This window comes from Mizuhopecten yessoensis, unplaced genomic scaffold (assembly GCF_002113885.1).
Source record: "Mizuhopecten yessoensis strain PY_sf001 unplaced genomic scaffold, ASM211388v2 scaffold11033, whole genome shotgun sequence".
NCBI classification, from domain to species: domain Eukaryota; kingdom Metazoa; phylum Mollusca; class Bivalvia; order Pectinida; family Pectinidae; genus Mizuhopecten; species Mizuhopecten yessoensis.
This window is the reverse complement of record NW_018408845.1, coordinates 581,918-600,449: the sequence shown is the minus strand read 5'-3', so window position 1 is coordinate 600,449 and position 18,532 is coordinate 581,918. Positions and strand designations below refer to the sequence as shown.

The following is an 18,532-nucleotide window of genomic DNA, read 5'->3' as shown; positions in this document are numbered from 1 at the left end:
GCGGAGTTATGGCCCCTTGATTAACCTCAATGATGTTAACCTACAATATGTCCTGCAAGCGGGGGATATAAATTCCACGAATTTGCTTGTTTAGCTAAGTTTGCGGGCTTGTTAAATTCTGCTGTGCAGTGCTCTTGTTTTACATGTAATTGTAATATTTTTTGAAGAATTGATCTTGTTAGAACTGTGATGTTATTTTTGAACAACTGCAGAAAGTTGAGTAAATTGTGGTATATCTTGTGAAATTTTATTAAATATGATATTCTGTCACCCAGTGTTCTTTGTTTTACATACAATAATACTCAATTTGTAAATAGAGATTTTTTTTAGGAATTGCTCTTGTCAGAAACTGGTTTTATCGTGGAACAACTACTGCGAATTGAATAAAATGAGGTATATCTTGTGAAATTCTGTTATCCAATGAGTATTAAATGTATGTCACAAGCCTTCTACCAGAAAGTGTACTGTACAGTAGATGCTATAGACATGTGTAGACATGTGTTTTAGGATGAGTTGTATTGTATCATTATATGTAAATGTTGTTTACCTGTGTTTTATTGGTCTTTTACAGGTTTTTAAGAAACTCCATCTAGGAACTGTAGCTTACACTCCAGACACCATGGATGAGGTAAATAAAATGTTCTTTGATGGTCAATGTCATCCAATGTCACATTTGATCGACAAATTCTTGTGAAGTTTTCAGATAGTTACTTCTGATAAAGTTGATGAAAGATTAGAATTTGCAGTAATTCAAAAGAAAACATCCAGCTTACCAGATTCTTTTTGTAATGGTGACAGGTTATGACCCACCTGAAGACTATGTTTAGCCAGCAACAGCAGCAGCAGGCCTCCCAGCAGCCTTTCCTCGGTCCCATGACTACACCGACCCGGACAGGCCCCGTTAGGAGGACTGTGGTGACAAGGACATACGAAGCGGTAAAAGCTATTGCCTTGTGTCATAATGTCACACCAGTGTTTGAGGATGAAAGTAGCAAGGATACCAGTTCAGAGACTGAGGCAGATCAGCAGAGTCAGCAGAAAGTTGTGTATCAGGCCTCTAGTCCTGATGAGGTAAGAGAAAGTTTGTAAGAGAATATTGTCTATTAGACATCAGTGTTCTTGGAAACTCCCAAATGAGGGTTTTCACCCCAAAACAGTTGGTTGTACCCCAAGTTTTCAAGAATTGCCTTATGTAACCAAGTACCTTTAGGTACAGAATCTTGAAAATGTATTAAGTAAACTCCCAAATCTAACACTCAGTGGGCACACTAGACAGCCATGACTGATGACATATAGTAGTATGTATTTTGTACAAATATGTTATGTATAAGGCTTCTTGTTTTGATGGTATGAGAGAGTGTTGTGTACACTGTACCCCAGTATTAAATCAGTCCTAGACCTTGTTTTGGTGGTATGAGAGAGTGTTGTGTACAATGTACCCCTGTATTAAATCAGGTCTAGACCTTGTTTTAAAATACTTTGTACAGCAGTACTAGAAATCAGACCAAAAAACCCCACCAAAAAGTTGCAAATTTCTTGTTGAAATTCAATTATTGACCTCCTTAAAGTCTCAATAAGATCTTAAACTCAGACTAGCTGAGAAATACAGCTATACTTTGCAAATTCGAATCCAGCGTTCTGTCTTTTCTTTCTTTTAAATATTTTTTGTCCTGTCACAGATTATTTAATTGTGTTTGCTCTATAAGAAATCTTTGATTGTGCTCTAGGTTGCCCTGGTAGCCTGGACTGAGAGTGTGGGTTTAGCACTTCTGAAGAGGGACTTGAGCAGTATGCAGCTCCGTGCTCCTGATGGTTCAATCATCGGTTACCAGATACTACAGATATTTCCCTTCACCTCGGAAACCAAACGCATGGGAATTATTGTCAAGGTGGGGGAAATCTGTTTGATACAACTACATTTTTGATTTTTGAAGTGAAAATGAATTAGTATCAAAATGATTTATTAATGAATAAAAACATCGCTAGAAATTTGAGAAATGTTTTTGGTAACTTTTTTCGGCCAATCAGTAAAGTTCCTAAGAATGCTACTGCAGGGAAATGCATCAGATGTATTGATTATAACTAGCCTATTATAACTAGCCTATTATAACTAGCCTATTATAATGAAATTCTGTACATGATAATGTGGATCAGAGTTATTAAACCTCTTGTTTGAAATGTTAACTCAATTTGTATGTCATATAGGAGGAGGCAACAGGGGAGATAACTTTCTACATGAAGGGAGCAGACATGGTGATGCAGACCATTGTACAGTATAATGATTGGCTAGACGAAGAGGTCAGTGTTAACAGGCCTAACATCTAAATTGGTAACCCTTTCACCCCTATGCAACTTAGGTAAACTTTACCATGCAATGATCTGAATGAGTCCATTATGGTTAACGGTGGTGAAAGGGTTAAGGCAAAATTCTTCAATTTTAGAATAGAGAAGGAAATCTTTTCAAATATGATAAATTTCAGTTAATATTGGGATACTGTCTATAAAGTTGATGAAGTTTTCAGAATGGTGTTTGACTTGGGTTTTTTCCTGGTTAAAAATGTTCATTCAATGTATTCAAAGTTGTGGATTTTCAAGATATAGGATTTGTTCAAGTTGATTATATTTTTAAGATCAAACTTATTCAAGCTTGATGATATAATCATGGTTGAGGGTTATGTTATGAAGATACAGGATAGCATGAAGAACAATGTTTACACTGAGTTTGATATATTTTAATTTCACAGTGTGGTAACATGGCACGTGAGGGGTTAAGGACACTGGTGATAGCCAAAAAGATCCTCACCGACGAACAGTACCAAGAGTTTGAGGTAAAGTACACTATTGAAGAGTTTCCTTTACAATTTTATTCAAATAAACATTCATTTGAAACAAAACGGTCCTTTTAATTGTTGCAAACTTAATACAAAATGCAGTACTATTGCCTATGATTTAGCAAAGGATAGTGTTTCTTATACATGTGTTATCTACTTGTGAATATATTCAATGTAAGTGTTCTTGTATTCCTCATACCAATACTTATTTCTTGTTGTAAATTTACTTTGAAAAATTACTTCTGACAATTTAAATGGATTTAAATGTACACATTGAAGAAAATCTATAGAACTTGTTGTATCAAAACGTTCTTGTTTATGTGATAATAGACGAGGTATCACCAGGCAAAAATGAGTATCCAGGACCGGAATGCGAAAGTTCAGGCTGTGATTGAGAGTTTGGAACGTGACATGGATCTGCTGAGTTTAACTGGGGTAGAAGATAAACTACAAGAGGGGGTCAGGCCTACACTAGAACTGCTGAAAAATGGTGGAATCAAGGTAAAGTACAACAGTCTAAATTGTGTATTTAAAGGTGAGTGATTATGTGAAATACGTGTACTTTAAGTTAGTTGTGTATTGCTCAATGACTAAGAATAAAGGAGGTATGCACTACAGGTTTGTGTACTTTTCTATACAAATCTTCATTGCTGCTTTTGTTTTATCAGATTCCAAACAGTTTGAACGATTATGGGAAGATTGCTTGTTTTATATAACATAATATTTAGTGAACAGGATAGCAGGGGTTAATTTTGATAGGACATATGATTACCATGAATGTTTATGACTAAGAGCCACCTTACCTTTACTAGGTGTGGATGTTAACGGGAGACAAACTAGAGACGGCCATATGTATTGCCAAGAGCTCCAAGCTTGTGTCACGGATACAGGATATTCACACGTTTGGTGGTGTCACCGGGCGGACAGAAGCCCATCTGGAACTCAATGCGCTTCGTAGAAAACAAGATGCTGTTCTGGTTATAACTGGTAACAATTTACAGGTGAATAAATTAAAAATAGCACCTACTCAAACATTTTATTTCTTGAAAAATCACTGAAAGTTAGTGTTTTTACATAAAACATGACATTTCTAAAAAAAACAAAAACATCCCTGCCTCACCTATCAACCTAAAACATGTGAGGAAGGAACTACAAACAGGATGCCTCAGTTCAGGTTTAGAACAACTGCTGTCACCAGGGTTTGGCAAGTATTATTAGCTCACCTGGTCCAAAGGACCAAGGTGAGCTTATGCCATACCGTGGCGTCCGTCGTCCGTCCGTCCGTCCGTCCGTCCGTCAACAATTTCTTTAAACGACTTCTTCTTCTTAACCACTGGTTGGAATTAAACTAAATTTGACTGGAAGCATCCCTAGGTGGTGGGGATTCAAAATTGTACAAATGGTGGGGCTGACCCCCCAGGGGGCTGAGGGGCGGGGCCAAAAGGGGTCAATTTGCCCATATTGCTTTAAGCGACTTCTTCTCTGAAACTAAGAAGTGGATATCAACCATATTTGACTGGAAGCATCCCTAGGTGGTGGTGATTAAAAATTGTACAAATGGTGGGGCTGACTCCCCAGGGGGCTAAGGGGCGGGGCCAAAAGGGGGCAATTTGGCTATATTGCTACAAACGACTTCTTCTGTAGAACTGTGCACTGGATATCAATCATATTTGATCAAAAGCATTCCTGGGAGGCAGGGATTTAAAATTGTACAAATGGTGTGGCTGACCCCCCAGGGGGCTGAGGGGCAGGGCCAAAAAGGGTATTTGGCTATACTGCTTTAAGTGACTTCTTCTCTGGAACTAAGTGATGGATATCAACCTTATTTGACTGGAAGCATCTCTAGGTGGTGGAGATTCAAAATTGTACAAACGGTTGGGCTGACCCCCCAGGGGGCTGAGGGGCGGGGCCAAAAGGGGGCAATTTGGTTATATTGCTATAAATGACTTCTTCTGCAGAACTATGCCATGGATATTGATCATATTTGGTCGGAAGTATTCATGGGAGGCAGGGATTCAAAATTGTACAAATGGTGGGGCTGACCCCCCGGGCTAAGGGGTGGGGCCAATAAAATGTATTACTTGGAAATGGTTGAGATCCCCACCATATAACCATATATACAATTGCTGAGTATAAAGAGAAGAATGCACATTTGCTTCCAGGATGTCCCTAGGGTCTGGCCCCACCCTTGGAGACATAGTCCCTGGGCCATAACTTTAAAACGGTTGAGATCCCCACCCCAAAACTATATATACAAATGCTGGGCATAAAGAGACGAATGCAATCATGATATCAGAATAGACCCTGGGGTCTGACCGAACCCCTAGGGACCTAGTTTCTTAGTCACAGCTTGGAAACAGTTGAGAGCCCCACCCTATAACCGTATATATACAATTGCTGAGTATAAAGAGATGATTGCACATATGCTTCCAGGTTGGCCTTGGGGACTGCCCCACCCTTGGAGACTTAACCCCTGGGTCATAACTTTGAAATGGTTAATATCCCCACCCCAAAACTATATATACAATTGTTGGGCATAAAGAGACGAATGCAGTCATGACATTAGAATTGATCCCAGGGTCTGCCCCACCCTTGCAGACTTGGCCCCTGGGTCATAACTTTGAAACGGTTGAGATCCCCACCCCAAAACTATATATACAAATGCTTGGCAAAAAGAGACAAATGCAGTCACGATATTAGAATCGATCCTGGGGTCTGGCCACAACTCTAGGGAACTAGTTTCTGAGTCAAAGCTTGGAAACAGTTGAGATCCCCACCCCATAACCATACATAACATTTCTTGGCATAAAAAATCTAATATAGCTATGCTACAAGGATTGGCCTTGGGGTCTGGCATATTCCCTTGATCTCATTTGGAGAATAGTTTGCCATGATTGCTTAGGTATCCAGGTGAGCGATACAGGCCCTCTGGGCCTCTTGTATTGATTAAAATGGAGGTATAATTTGTTCAAAAGGTGAACCGTTTTGCATGATCTTCACTACATAAAATCATATTACAGTTATTAATACTGATATGTACTTTGACAGGTGTGCCTGAAGTACTACGAACATGAGTTTGTGGAGCTTGCGTGTCAGTGTCCTTGTGTGGTTGTGTGTCGCTGTTCCCCAACACAGAAGGCGGACATCGTCAAGCTTCTCCAGGTACACACTGGCAAGCGCACCTGTGCAATAGGTAAGTTCTGTTTAATGTTAATAAGTCTCTCCTTGTAATGGCAGAATGATCTACAATTCATCTTTATGATGTCAAATGGATGCACATATCAGATGAATCCTTTACCAATTTTTTCCTTCAAATCCTCAATGGTTATACATTAACAAATCACAATTGGCAATATACTGATACATTTGCACTTGAGTGACATTCAGTGCAGACAGGTCTGACTGTCTAAATGTTTGTTTGTAGGAGACGGTGGAAATGACGTCAGTATGATCCAGGCGGCTAATGCTGGAATAGGAATAGTAGGAAAGGTAACAACTCACTGTGAGAGTACACCTCTGTCACATGTCATTGGTAGTACTCACCAATCTATCTGTTTTGAGTGTACCTAACTGATTATCTTGATATTTTTTCAAAAATGGAAAATTTAAAGCGTTATTGAAAATCGGTACTGTGCATGTGGGCAAAAGAAAGAAATAGAAACATATCGGCATCATTGAAGTTATTCTATATAGATTGATTTAAAAGTAATGAGTTCAGGATATCCCTTATTGAATTTTGTAAAACAAACAATGAATTTATTTGATCACAATATAAATATACGTTTTAGGAAGGAATTTGACTCCTGCTAGTTAGATTTCATCATATGCTACTGTTTATAAATGCTAAATAATGAGACTGCTGATTCTTTTATTAATATGTTTCCTTCGTATTGTAGGAGGGCCGACAAGCTTCCTTAGCAGCTGATTTTTCTGTTACACAGTTCTCTCACATCGGCAGGTTATTAATGGTCCATGGTAGAAATAGGTAAGGCAACATGATCCGTCATCACCGGAACAGAGATTTTGTGATCTACCTTCTATGTGTTAAAAACTTTCATAGAGTTGTATGCTACTCCTTATTCTTCCTAGTAGTCTATTTTTTATGATACTGTTTTTACTTAATCTTTTTTGGATATATCAGAACTACCTAGTCCTCTACATTCTAATAGATCTAATTTAGTATTAATCTGCTATAAAAGGAATTTATCGGTTAATTATTATATTTTCTAATTTCTAATTCCAGTATTATTTGATACAATGGACTATTAGGTTGATAATTGAACATTCACTGCAAACAATTTTTCACTGCTTTGAAGCAAGAACAGGATGATTGAAATGAAATTACTAATCACCCATTATCCTGTGTATGTGTTTTACTCCAATTTCTGTTACAGTTACAAACGATCAGCTTCACTTAGCCAGTTTGTCATCCATCGCGGCCTCATCATCAGTACGATGCAGGCAGTCTTCTCCTCGGTGTTCTATTTCGCGTCCATAGCCTTATTCCCTGGCTTCCTCATGGTCGGGTAAGTCTCTCAAGGAATCCTGTAAACTGCACAATGGTGTTAGTATATCATGGCGGTCTCTCACCCATGAAAGAGAAAAATACATGTATGTCATTTATTAGCTCACCTGCCCGAAGGGCAAGTCAGCTGATGTTATGGTCGGCATCCGTCGTCCGTCCGTCCGTCCGTCCGTCCGTCCGTCTGTCCGGCGTCAACTTTTTGCTTTAAATAACTTCTTCTCAATAACCAAAAGGCCTAGGAAGATGATATTTGACCAGTAGCATGCTGGGATCAAGGGCTACCAAGTTTGTTCAAATAAATGACCTTGACCCACTTTCAAGGTCACAGGGGTCAAATATGTTAAAATCTTCAAGCAACTTCTTCTCAATAACCAAATTGTCCAGGGTACTGATATTGGGCCTGTAGCATGCTGGGATGAAGGGCTACCAAGTTTGTTCAAATGAATGACCTTAACCCACTTTCAAGGTCACTGGTGTCAGATGTCTTTAAAATCTTCAAACAACTTCTTCTCAATAACCAAAAGGCCCAGAGTACTGATATTAGGCCTGTAGCATGCTGGGATGAAGGGCTACCATGATTGTTCAAATGAATGACCTTGACCAACTTTCAAGGTCATTGGGGCCAGATGTCTTTAAAATCTTCAAAAAACTTCTTCTCAATAACCAAAAGGCACAGGGTACTGATATTGGGCCTGTAGCAAGCTGGGATCAAGGGCTACCAATTTTGTTCAAATGAATGACCTTGACCCACTTTCAAGGTCACTGGGGTCAGATGTTTTAAAATCTTCAAACAACTTCTTATCAATAACCAAAATGCCCAGGGTACTGATATTGGGTCTGCAGCATGCTGGGATGAAGGGCTACCAAGTTTGTTCAAATTAATTACCTTGACCCACTTTCAAGGTCACAGGGGTCAAATGTCGTAAAGCCTTCAAACAACTTCTTCTCAATAACCAAAAAGGCCAGGGTACTGAAATTAGGCCTGTAGCATGCTGGGATGAAGGACTACCAAGTTTGTTCAAATGAATGACCTTGACCATCTTTCAAGGTCACAGGGTCAAATGTCGTAAAATCTTCAAGCGACTTCTTTTCAATATGCAAAAGGGCAAGGGTACTGAAATTGGGCCTGTAGCATGCTGGGAAGAAGGACTACCATGTTAGTTCAAATGATTGACCTTGATCCACTTTCAAGGTCACTGGTGTCAGATGTCTTTAAAATCTTCATACAACTTCTTCTCAATAACCAAAAAGGCCAGGGTACTGAAATTAGTCCTGTAGCATGCTGGGATGAAGGACTACCAAGTTTGTTCAATTGAATGACCTTGACCAACTTTCAAGGTCACAGGGTCAAATGTCGTAAAATCTTCAAGCGACTTCTTTTCAATATGCAAAAGGGCCAGGGTACTGAAATTGGGCCTGTAGCATGCTGGGATGAAGGACTACCATGTTTGTTCAAATGATTGACCTTTATCCACTTTCAACCTAATGTCTTTGTTCAACAATCAAGGTCAGAGGTGTCATATGTTTAAATCTTTTAATAGGTTCTTATGAAATCTTAAGATTACAAGTGTTAGATTGAGCGATGCAGGCCCATTGGGCCTCTTGTATATATTTATACATGTAGCAACATATTTTTGGTTGCAGTTTTAACAAAAATTACATGTAGGCATCAAATGTACTGAAGCCCTTTTTGGTGAATACAAATAATATAGCTATACACAGTTTATCCTTATATTTCCATTTCCACTCAGGTTTGAGTCTGATTCTTTATTTGTGTGTGAAATTGAGTAGGTATCCATGGCAATGTCATGTGAGCAAGCCAGCAAAAGCAAATGACATCACATCAAGAATGGAAAATAATGTAACATTTAGAATGTTTCTAGGTCAGTTTTGAGGGGGGACGAACTGAGTTGCTTTTGAGACAAATTCAGCATGAGCTGCTTTGTAGTTCATTATCAATTAATCACCTCATGACCTTGACCATCACAGTTCATGCTGAATTTACCTAAGACCAACTTAATTCATCACACCATGAAATTTACTGTCTTTCAATTTAAATTTTGACACACTCAGTAACTTTATTTATATATACATACATATATATTTTCAGGCCCCTGTCATTTTATGTGGGGAGTGGGGTGGACCCAGTGATGGTGTTATCAATGTCTATCCCCTTTGGTTCTGATTCATTGTCATGGCTCAGCCAACTTAATTTCAGAAGAGATTTTCATCAGAGTTTATAGATAGGTCGAGTATGAGAATACGTTGGATGTTAAGGTCATTATTGCTATTTATAGGTCAACCACAGGGTCGGGGGGGGGGGGGGGGGGGGGCGGGGGGCATTTTAAAATGTTTGAACTTTTTTGAGTTTGTGTTGAAAATCTCTCTTATAATTGTTGAGAAAGACTGACGTGATTTTAAGATTTGTTTGAGCCATGTGAGACTTATGTTTTTTCAGATACTCCACCATCTACACCATGTATCCTGTGTTTTCACTGGTGCTTGATAAAGATGTGTCTGCAGAAATTGCCATAACCTACCCAGAGCTTTATAAGGAATTAACAAAAGTAAGTGTTATTGGTATTACATCTGAGGGCACTAGGTCAAAGGTTAAGGTCACTTACTATAAATAGATCATCTGTCTTGGTTTTGTTTCTGCTTGATAATTGGAGCTTCCTTGGGTATACCTTGTAGAACAAAAATACACTGAATTACGTACACTTGAAGTTGCTACACCAAAGTTCATGGTCATAGTTTTTGTTGTTAAATTTTGAAATCTTTGCTGTAGAGAACTCAAAATTCATTCATGGATGCCTTGCAGAACCGGGATGCACATTCATGCATTTGAGGAAACAAAATGAAAGTTAAAGGTCACTGTTACTACAAATAGAGTGTTCTCCTTTAACCAGAGTTTTCCAACTTGATCTCTGGAATGATTATTCATTGGATTGTATTGACATCAAGATCATCATTAAAATAGTCAGTTCACCTGAGCTAACAAAAAATCCATACACACCGGAAACTTAAGGAAAAAGAATTTATTTTGGTTTATCAGAGGTGAACAACTGAACAGGTTATAATCTCTTGAATACATCAGAGTGTGTATATTACCTAGGATTATATCAAGAGAGAGAAAGATTTTTTTGCAATGGGAAATCATTATAAAGCTGAAGCTCAAGTGACCTATTGCTCCGTCTTCGTCCGTTGTGACCTATTGCTCCGTCTTCGTCCGTAGAAGTTTTACATTTTGAAATTAAGCTGTAATACTGTCAAAGGGATTTCATTGATACTTCATGGGAATGTTACTGACATCTCCCTGACCAGCTGTTCTTATTTTTCGGGTCGATCAGAAATCCATTTTGAAAAACTATTTCAAACTTAACAGTTCTACTGGGGCGATTTAACTGAAACTTGGTAGGAATGATCGACTCATGGTCTTGACAAAGTGTTGTTATTTTTCAGTTCGATCAGAAATCAAATATTGCCACAACGGCTGCCACTTTGAAAAAAAACTATTTCAAACTTAAAATCAAGTTCTAATAGGCCGATTTAATTGAAACTCGGTCTAGGAATGATCAACTCATGGTCATGACAAACTTAACTTTACGTTATACTTAACAATGTTTTACTCAAATTGGTAGGGATGATTGACATTATTATCTCCACTTTATATTTCAACAACAAAAATAAATACTGTAAAACTCAGGTAACTGTTAAGGCCCATTGGCCTGTTGTATTTACAGTCAGCAATAGTGTTCTGTTTTGTTGATAGTGAACAATTTAAATGATTTTGATTTGTTTTCCAGGGGAGGTCATTGTCATTTAAAACTTTTTTCCTGTGGGTGCTGATAAGTGTCTATCAAGGTAAGTTTTATATTCTTTACAGTTTATTGTTTTTGGAATTTCTCAAAAATGCCCCTCTCACTCAATACTCTAACAGTATAATGCATTAAGGATACTTACAAAATTCTGATTAAAATATTTCTTTCACTGAATAGAAGATTTATGAGAGTGAATACCCTCAAAACCTCTTTCCTTTTCAGGTGGTATAATCATATATGGTGCTTTGTGGCTGTTTGATGAGGACTTTGTACATGTAGTTTCCATCACGTTTACCTCCCTTATCCTCACGGAGCTGCTGATGGTGGCGCTAGCGGTACGGACCTGGCACTACCTGATGGTCATTGCTGAGGCATTCAGCCTTGCCATATATCTCTTATCCTTGGCTGTCCTCAGAAACTACTTTGGTAAGATGTTTAAAGTATAATACAATTTTTTTCTTCAAAATTTGTCCATTGTTTGCAATAAAATGAAATGAGTTATGTTGGCAACCAATTTGGAGGTCATATATAAAGGGTCAGTCTTGTCAAATCAATCAAATATACTGTATAATTAATTGCCTTTGTGTATATGTTAATAAATTAAAACGGCTCAAAAAGTTGTCTATCAAAGACCAAAGACTGTAACTAACAATGTTTAGAAGTAAAATAGGTCAAGAACAACCATATATACTAATCATACTGCATGTTGTTTAAACTATCAAAGAGTCATACATGGTTAGAATTAGTACTAGTCTTTTCATATAATTTGAAAGTTATTTTCAAAAAACAGATTTATAAACTTGGAGTGAATTCCAGTCAAAAATATTCACTATTTCCTGTTTTTGATTGTTTTTCAGATGCCAATTTCCTGACGACGTGGAATTTTGTATGGAAGGTTTTGGTGATAACGTCTGTCAGTTGTATACCATTGTACATACTTAAGTACCTACGTAAGAAGTTTTCACCTCCTGTCTACTCCAAACTCACCTGAACAAACCACCTTAATGACGCCATTTTACATCATGTTTGCAACCCATTCTTCTGAAAAATTTATAAGTTCCTTACACCAAATGTATCCTAATTTTCATCACTTACAAGAGCTTTGTTGAAAGTGTTATCTTCAAACTGAGTGTTCTGATATCAAACCTGAAGACATTATGTACTGTGGTACCTGGTAGTTCTATCTTATTTTAACCGTATATATCTGAGGAATCTCTGATATCCTAAGGAAGTTCCTGCTGAGGAATATTCTGCAACAATGTATTACAGAAACATGGGAGTTGAATTCCTGACTATTGTGTTGACTGTCCTTTCACCAACACATTTTTTAAAGAAATCTTGCACGGTTAGTTTCACTTGGTTACTGTCTTTTTAGGTCACCTGAGCTTTAGCTCAAGTGACCTATTTCTATCCGTTCCGTCCATCGTCGTCCGTTAACAATTTACATTTTCAACTTAAGCTGAAATACCGGCAAAGGGATTTCACTAATATTTCATGGGAAGGTTACTGACATCTCCCTGACCAAGTGTTGTTATTTTTCGGGTCGATCAGAAATCTAATATGGCCGCCACAGCCGCCATTTTGAAAACTATTTCAAACTTAAAGTCAAGTTCTGCTGGGCCAATTGAACTGAAACTTTGTAGGAATGATCGACTAATGGTCCTGACAAAATGTTGTTATTTTTCGGGTCGATCAGAAATCCAATATGGCCGACACAGCCTCCATTTTGAAAAACTATTTCAAACTTAAAGTCAAGTTCTACTGGGCCGATTGAAATAAAACTTTGTAGGAATGATCGACTCATGGTCCTGACAAAGTGTTGTTATTTTTCGGGTCGATCAGAAATCCAATATGGCCGACACGGCCGCCATTTTGAAAAACTATTTCAAAACTAAAAACAAGTTCTAATAGGCCGATTTAACTGAAACTCGGTCAAGGAATGATCAGCTCATGGTCCTGACAAACTTAAGTTAACGTTATACTTAACTATTTTGTACTCAAATTGGTACATATTTCAACAACAAAAATATAAATACTGTAGGACCCAGGTGACCATTTAGGCCCATGGGCCTCTTGTTTCTTCATGTAGGAAATAAATCTGTGGAAGTTATCCCAATATTTTTCTTCGTAATATGGAGAGATTTTTTATATATTTCTCCATAGTGACATTAATATTGTGAATGTCAGCGTCATTCTGCTCTAGTGAGATTACTGTATAAATTGGTATATAAGCAAACATTTTAGAATTGCTCCAAATTTCCATGCCTTACTTGTCTGCTATTTGATTACCTATACAAATGTACAAATATTTAAGTAGTTATTCTTTGTTATAATTAGATTAGTAGACACAAGGGGTAACATGTGTGTGTTTCATATCTTAATCTGATATATAAACCGGAGACTGGATCCATTGTGCATTTTGTGTGTTATTTTATTTTCCTTGTTTTAATTTCTTCTTGACTCGCAGTGTCCATGCATAAGAACGGACATATTATTTTCCCCTAAAATTGTTATTTATGTCTCTTTTGTTGCTTTAATCAGAAATATTTTGCTACAATGTAACTTAATTTTTCATTAATATATAGCTATTGAATCCTTTGAAACATGATTGTGTTCAATACATTATATATTACAAACCTCAATATAATAACTCTTGTTTTATTTACTACTTCACTTTCAAAAGTCCCTGTTGTTCTTTCTTAACAGTTCCTTTAGGGACCACAGTGGAAATAAGTCTGTGACTTTACTGTGTTATCCCGGTAAAACATGTATTGTATTGTCCATGTGATGAACTTTTATGTATTGATGCAATGTTTTACCAAATAAATCTATCTATCTACATGTAGCTCCCTTACTAAACAGTTCCGTTCCATGTCTCCCTTAAATAAATTGTCCAATCCCTTTATAACACCAAAATGTTGTTGGATAAATGCTGGCAGAATAACAAGGTTTTTGTGTATACAATTAAGTTTTTCGTCAGCTCAATATTCGTTTTGACAAGATAATTTTGCACTTCGTAAGTGATGGAACTTACATCCGATCCCTTTGTGATCACCAAGGTCCTAATTTGTTCATAACTGGAACAGTTTTGAAACAAAATATTGAATTACGTTTTGAAGGAAAATTAAAATTAAAGAATATTTTTTTTAATGTTAATAAAAAATGAACGAGACATTGAGAACTATGGTATTGCCGGGACTACACACTTGGTATTAGTGTCTTGGGGATACCTTTATGTATTGCCACGACTACACACTTGGTATTAGTGCCTTGGGGATACCTGTATGTATTGCCGCAACTACACACTAGGTATTAGTGTCCTGAGGATACCTGTATGTATTGCCATGACTACACACTTGGGATTAGTGTCTTGGGGATACCTTTATGTATTGCCACGACTACACACTTGGTATTAGTGCCTTGGGGATACCTGTATGTATTGCAGTGACTACACACTAGGTATTAGTGTCTTGAGGGTACCTGTATGTATTGCCGTGACTAGACACTTGGTATTAGGGTCTTGGGGATACCTGTATGGATTGCCATGACTACACACTTGGTATTAGTTTCTTGGGGATCCCTGTATGTATTGCCACGACTACACACTTGGTATTAGTGCCTTGGGGATACCTGTATGTATCGCCACGACTACACCCTTGGTATTAGTGTCTTGGGGGTACCTGTATGGATTGCCGCGACTACACACTAGGTATTAGTGTCCTGAGGATACCTGTATGTATTGCCATGACTACACACTTGGGATTAGTGTCTTGGGGATACCTGGATGTATTGCCACGACTACACACTTGGTATTAGTTTCTTGGGGATCCCTGTATGTATTGCCACGACTACACACTTGGTATTAGTTTCTTGGGGATCCCTGTATGTATTGCCACGACTACACACTTGGTATTAGTTTCTTGGGGATCCCTGTATGTATTGCCACGACTACACACTTGGTATTAGTGCCTTGGGGATACCTGTATGTATCGCCACGACTACACCCTTGGTATTAGTGTCTTGGGGGTACCTGTATGGATTGCCGCGACTACACACTAGGTATTAGTGTCTTGGGGATACCTGTATGTATTGCCGTGACTACACACTAGGTGTTAGTGTCTTGGGGATACCTGTATGTATTGCTGTCTTTGTTATTACAAGTGTACATGTATATTTATTTTGAGCATCATTGTGAAAATAGCTCAAGACTTTGTTTAATGTTTTTAATGTTACATGTATTTCATTAATCAAGCATGCATGTAAATATTATATGCAATTGATAAATTTTTAACTTTATTCCGTAAACATCTTGCAGATCAGGATGAAAGTGCTAGATGAACGTGGCAACTTTTGACACTATTTAGTAAGCTACACTATAAATTATTACATGGTTTGGGAAGTATTTTACCTTCAGGGTTTCTATTTTCTACCCAATCATTTTTGTCTCTCCTTCAGAATATAGAGATTTTCTGATCATGACCTTCAACAGATTGCATTTAAGCTTAGCTTTACTTTAATAAATCTATGTCCAATTTTTCTATCACTCTAATTTTTTCTCCATCAGAGGTCAAAGGAAATGTGATGATTTGTCTGTTGTTGTATTGTAAATGTTACGTTAAATTTATAATGTTGGGCTAAGGGGATTCATTTCTAGAAGGTTAGGGCAAAGGTGATTTTATAACTTAATAATGCTGTAGGGTTTTTGTCACCAAGTTATGCAGGGAGGAGAGAAAACTTAGTTATTTGTAAATATTAATGTATAAAAGCATTTTACTACTCATGTAGTCATTGTATATATTTAACATTCCACATCAATATTCAAATGCCTACTTATTTATTTCCTATAGTTTTCAACTGTTTACATCATTTGCATTTCTATAATGTGGTGAATTTATGCTTTATTTTCTATGCTCTCACTTGTTTATAATATAAAGTTTTAAGTATTAAAATGAAATGCCGTCTTTGTTGACTGAGTATTTGATGTCAAACCTTTGTTATTTAACTTACCAAAATATTTCTACCACAACTGTGGCCTTTATTTGTGAGACTGGGACTTGTGGAAAGTTACCTGGGCAAAGACAGTACTGAGTAAGTGGGGTGTGCTGTATGAATTATTCTGAAAGTATCAATTATAAGGGAGAAAAAATATTGAATTTTATTTTCTCGTTTGCACTAGGTATCCATGTTACAATTAAAGGAGACAGTAATGGTTGAAACATTTTGGTAGATACATTGTAATACCATAATATTGTGTTGTGATCAAAGTTTAAAATCTCACAATTTACAATTTACATAATCATATGTGAATATAATGAATGCCAAGTTCCTGTTAATGTGTGCTGTTCTATCAGCAGATTGGAGAGCTTTCGTGAAAATGCCTTCGAACGAAAAATGTATGAAAATTTAGGAGAAATGATTGTTTGAGGTAATGATGAAGAACGACGATAACTAAGAATGAAAACTATAATTTTAAGCAGAAAAGATCAAATTGTAAGATATTCAATCTGATTAAAACATATCTTGATAACTACACTCTGACGTAGCAGTGTAAGTTTACTATACTCTGACGTAGCAGTGTAAGTTTACTATACTCCGACGTAGCAGTGTAAGTTAACTACACTCTGATGTAGCAGTGTAAGTTTACTACACTCTGATGTAGCAATGTAAGTTTACTATACTCTGACGTAGCAGTGTAAGTTTACTAACTCTGATGTAGCAGTGTAAGTTTACTACACTCTGATGTAGCAGTGTAAGTTTACTATACTCTGATGTAGCAGTGTAAGTTTACAACACTCTGATGTAGCAATGTAAGTCTACTATACTCTGACGTACCAGTGTAAGTTTACTACCCTCTGACGTAGCAGTGTAAGTTTTCTTCACTCCGATGTAGCAGTGTTATTTTACTATTCTCTGACATAGCAGTGTAAGTTTACTCCACTCTGACGTAGCAGTGAAAGTTTACTTCACTCCGATGTAGCAGTGTTATTTTACTATTCTCTGACATAGCAGTGTAAGTTTACAACACTCTGATGTAGCAATGTAAGTTTACTATACTCTGACGTAGCAGTGTAAGTTTACTTCACTCCGATGTAGCAGTGTAAGTTTACTACACTCTGACGTAGCAGTGTAAGTTTACTACACTCTGACGTAGCAGTGTAAGTTTACTTCACTCCGACGTAGCAGTGTAAGTTTACTACACTCTGACGTAGCAGTGTAAGATTACTACACTCTGACGTAGCAGTGTAAGTTTACTTCACTCTGACGTAGCAGTGTAAGTTTACTACACTCTGATGTAGCAGTGTAAGTTTACTATACTCTGACGTAGCAATGTAAGTTTACTATACTCTGACGTAGCAGTGTAAGTTTACTTTACTCTGACGTAGCAGTGTAAGTTTACTACACTCTGACGTACCAGTGTAAGTTTACTACACTCTGACGTAGCAATGTAAGTTTACTATACTCTGACGTAGCAGTATAAGTTTACTACACTCCGACGTAGCAATGTAAGTTTACTACACTCTGACGTAGCAGTGTAAGTTTACTACACTCTGACGTAGCAATGTAAGTTTACTATACTCTGTCGTAGCAGTGTAAGTTTACTACACTCTGATGTAGCAGTGTAAGTTTACTATACTCTGACGTACCAGTGTAAGTTTACTACAATCTGACGTAGCAGTGTAAGTTTACTACACTCCGACGTAGCAGTGTAAGTTTACTACACTCTGATGTAGCAATGTAAGTTTACTATACTCTGACGTAGCAGTGTAAGGTTTACTACACTCAGACGTAGCAGTGTAAGTTTACTACACTCCGACGTAGCAGTGTAAGTTTACTACACTTCCACGTAGCAGTGTAAGTTTACTACACTAGCTCCGACGTAGCAGTGTTAGTTTACTTTACTGACGTAGCAGTGTAAGTTTACTACACTGACGTAGCAGTGTAAGTTTACTACACTGACGTAGCTTTGTAAGTTTACTACACTCGCTTTGCAGTGTAAGTTTACTGATCTCATGTAGAAGTATAAGTTTACTTTACTGACGTAGCAGTGTAAGTTTACTACACTGACGTAGCAGTGTAAGTTTACTACACTGATGTAGCAATATAAGTTTACTATACTCTGACGTAGCAGTGTAAGTTAACTACACTCGCTTTGCAGTGTAAGTTTACTGATCTCATGTAGAAGTATAAGTTTACTACACTCCGATGCAGCAGTGTTAGTTTACTACACTGATGCTGCAGTGTTAGATTACTACACTCTCGCATAGCAGTGTAAGTTTACTACACTGACGTAGCAGTGAAGTTTACTACACGTCGATGCATCAGAGTGTTGTTTACGGAATGGAACCTAGATCAAG

General features: G+C 37.4%; 1 protein-coding gene across 3 annotated transcripts in view; it reads left to right on the top strand.

Moving 5' to 3' along the window:
- LOC110464770 (probable phospholipid-transporting ATPase IIB) overlaps nucleotides 1–12,684 on the top strand; it is a 30,359-nt gene extending 17,675 nt beyond the window's left edge. For all 3 annotated transcript variants that reach the window (XM_021520154.1, XM_021520156.1, XM_021520155.1), the window contains exons 12-26: nucleotides 572–628; nucleotides 799–1,071; nucleotides 1,728–1,889; nucleotides 2,206–2,298; nucleotides 2,745–2,828; nucleotides 3,162–3,332; nucleotides 3,644–3,832; nucleotides 5,880–6,024; nucleotides 6,256–6,320; nucleotides 6,728–6,816; nucleotides 7,226–7,357; nucleotides 9,815–9,923; nucleotides 11,163–11,220; nucleotides 11,400–11,603; nucleotides 12,035–12,684. In XM_021520154.1, coding sequence (XP_021375829.1) covers nucleotides 572–628; nucleotides 799–1,071; nucleotides 1,728–1,889; nucleotides 2,206–2,298; nucleotides 2,745–2,828; nucleotides 3,162–3,332; nucleotides 3,644–3,832; nucleotides 5,880–6,024; nucleotides 6,256–6,320; nucleotides 6,728–6,816; nucleotides 7,226–7,357; nucleotides 9,815–9,923; nucleotides 11,163–11,220; nucleotides 11,400–11,603; nucleotides 12,035–12,168 — 1,965 coding nt within the window. In that variant the 3' untranslated portion in view covers nucleotides 12,169–12,684. The remainder of the gene's footprint in view (nucleotides 1–571; nucleotides 629–798; nucleotides 1,072–1,727; nucleotides 1,890–2,205; nucleotides 2,299–2,744; nucleotides 2,829–3,161; nucleotides 3,333–3,643; nucleotides 3,833–5,879; nucleotides 6,025–6,255; nucleotides 6,321–6,727; nucleotides 6,817–7,225; nucleotides 7,358–9,814; nucleotides 9,924–11,162; nucleotides 11,221–11,399; nucleotides 11,604–12,034) is intronic.
- Nucleotides 12,685–18,532: the final 5,848 nt, after the last annotated feature.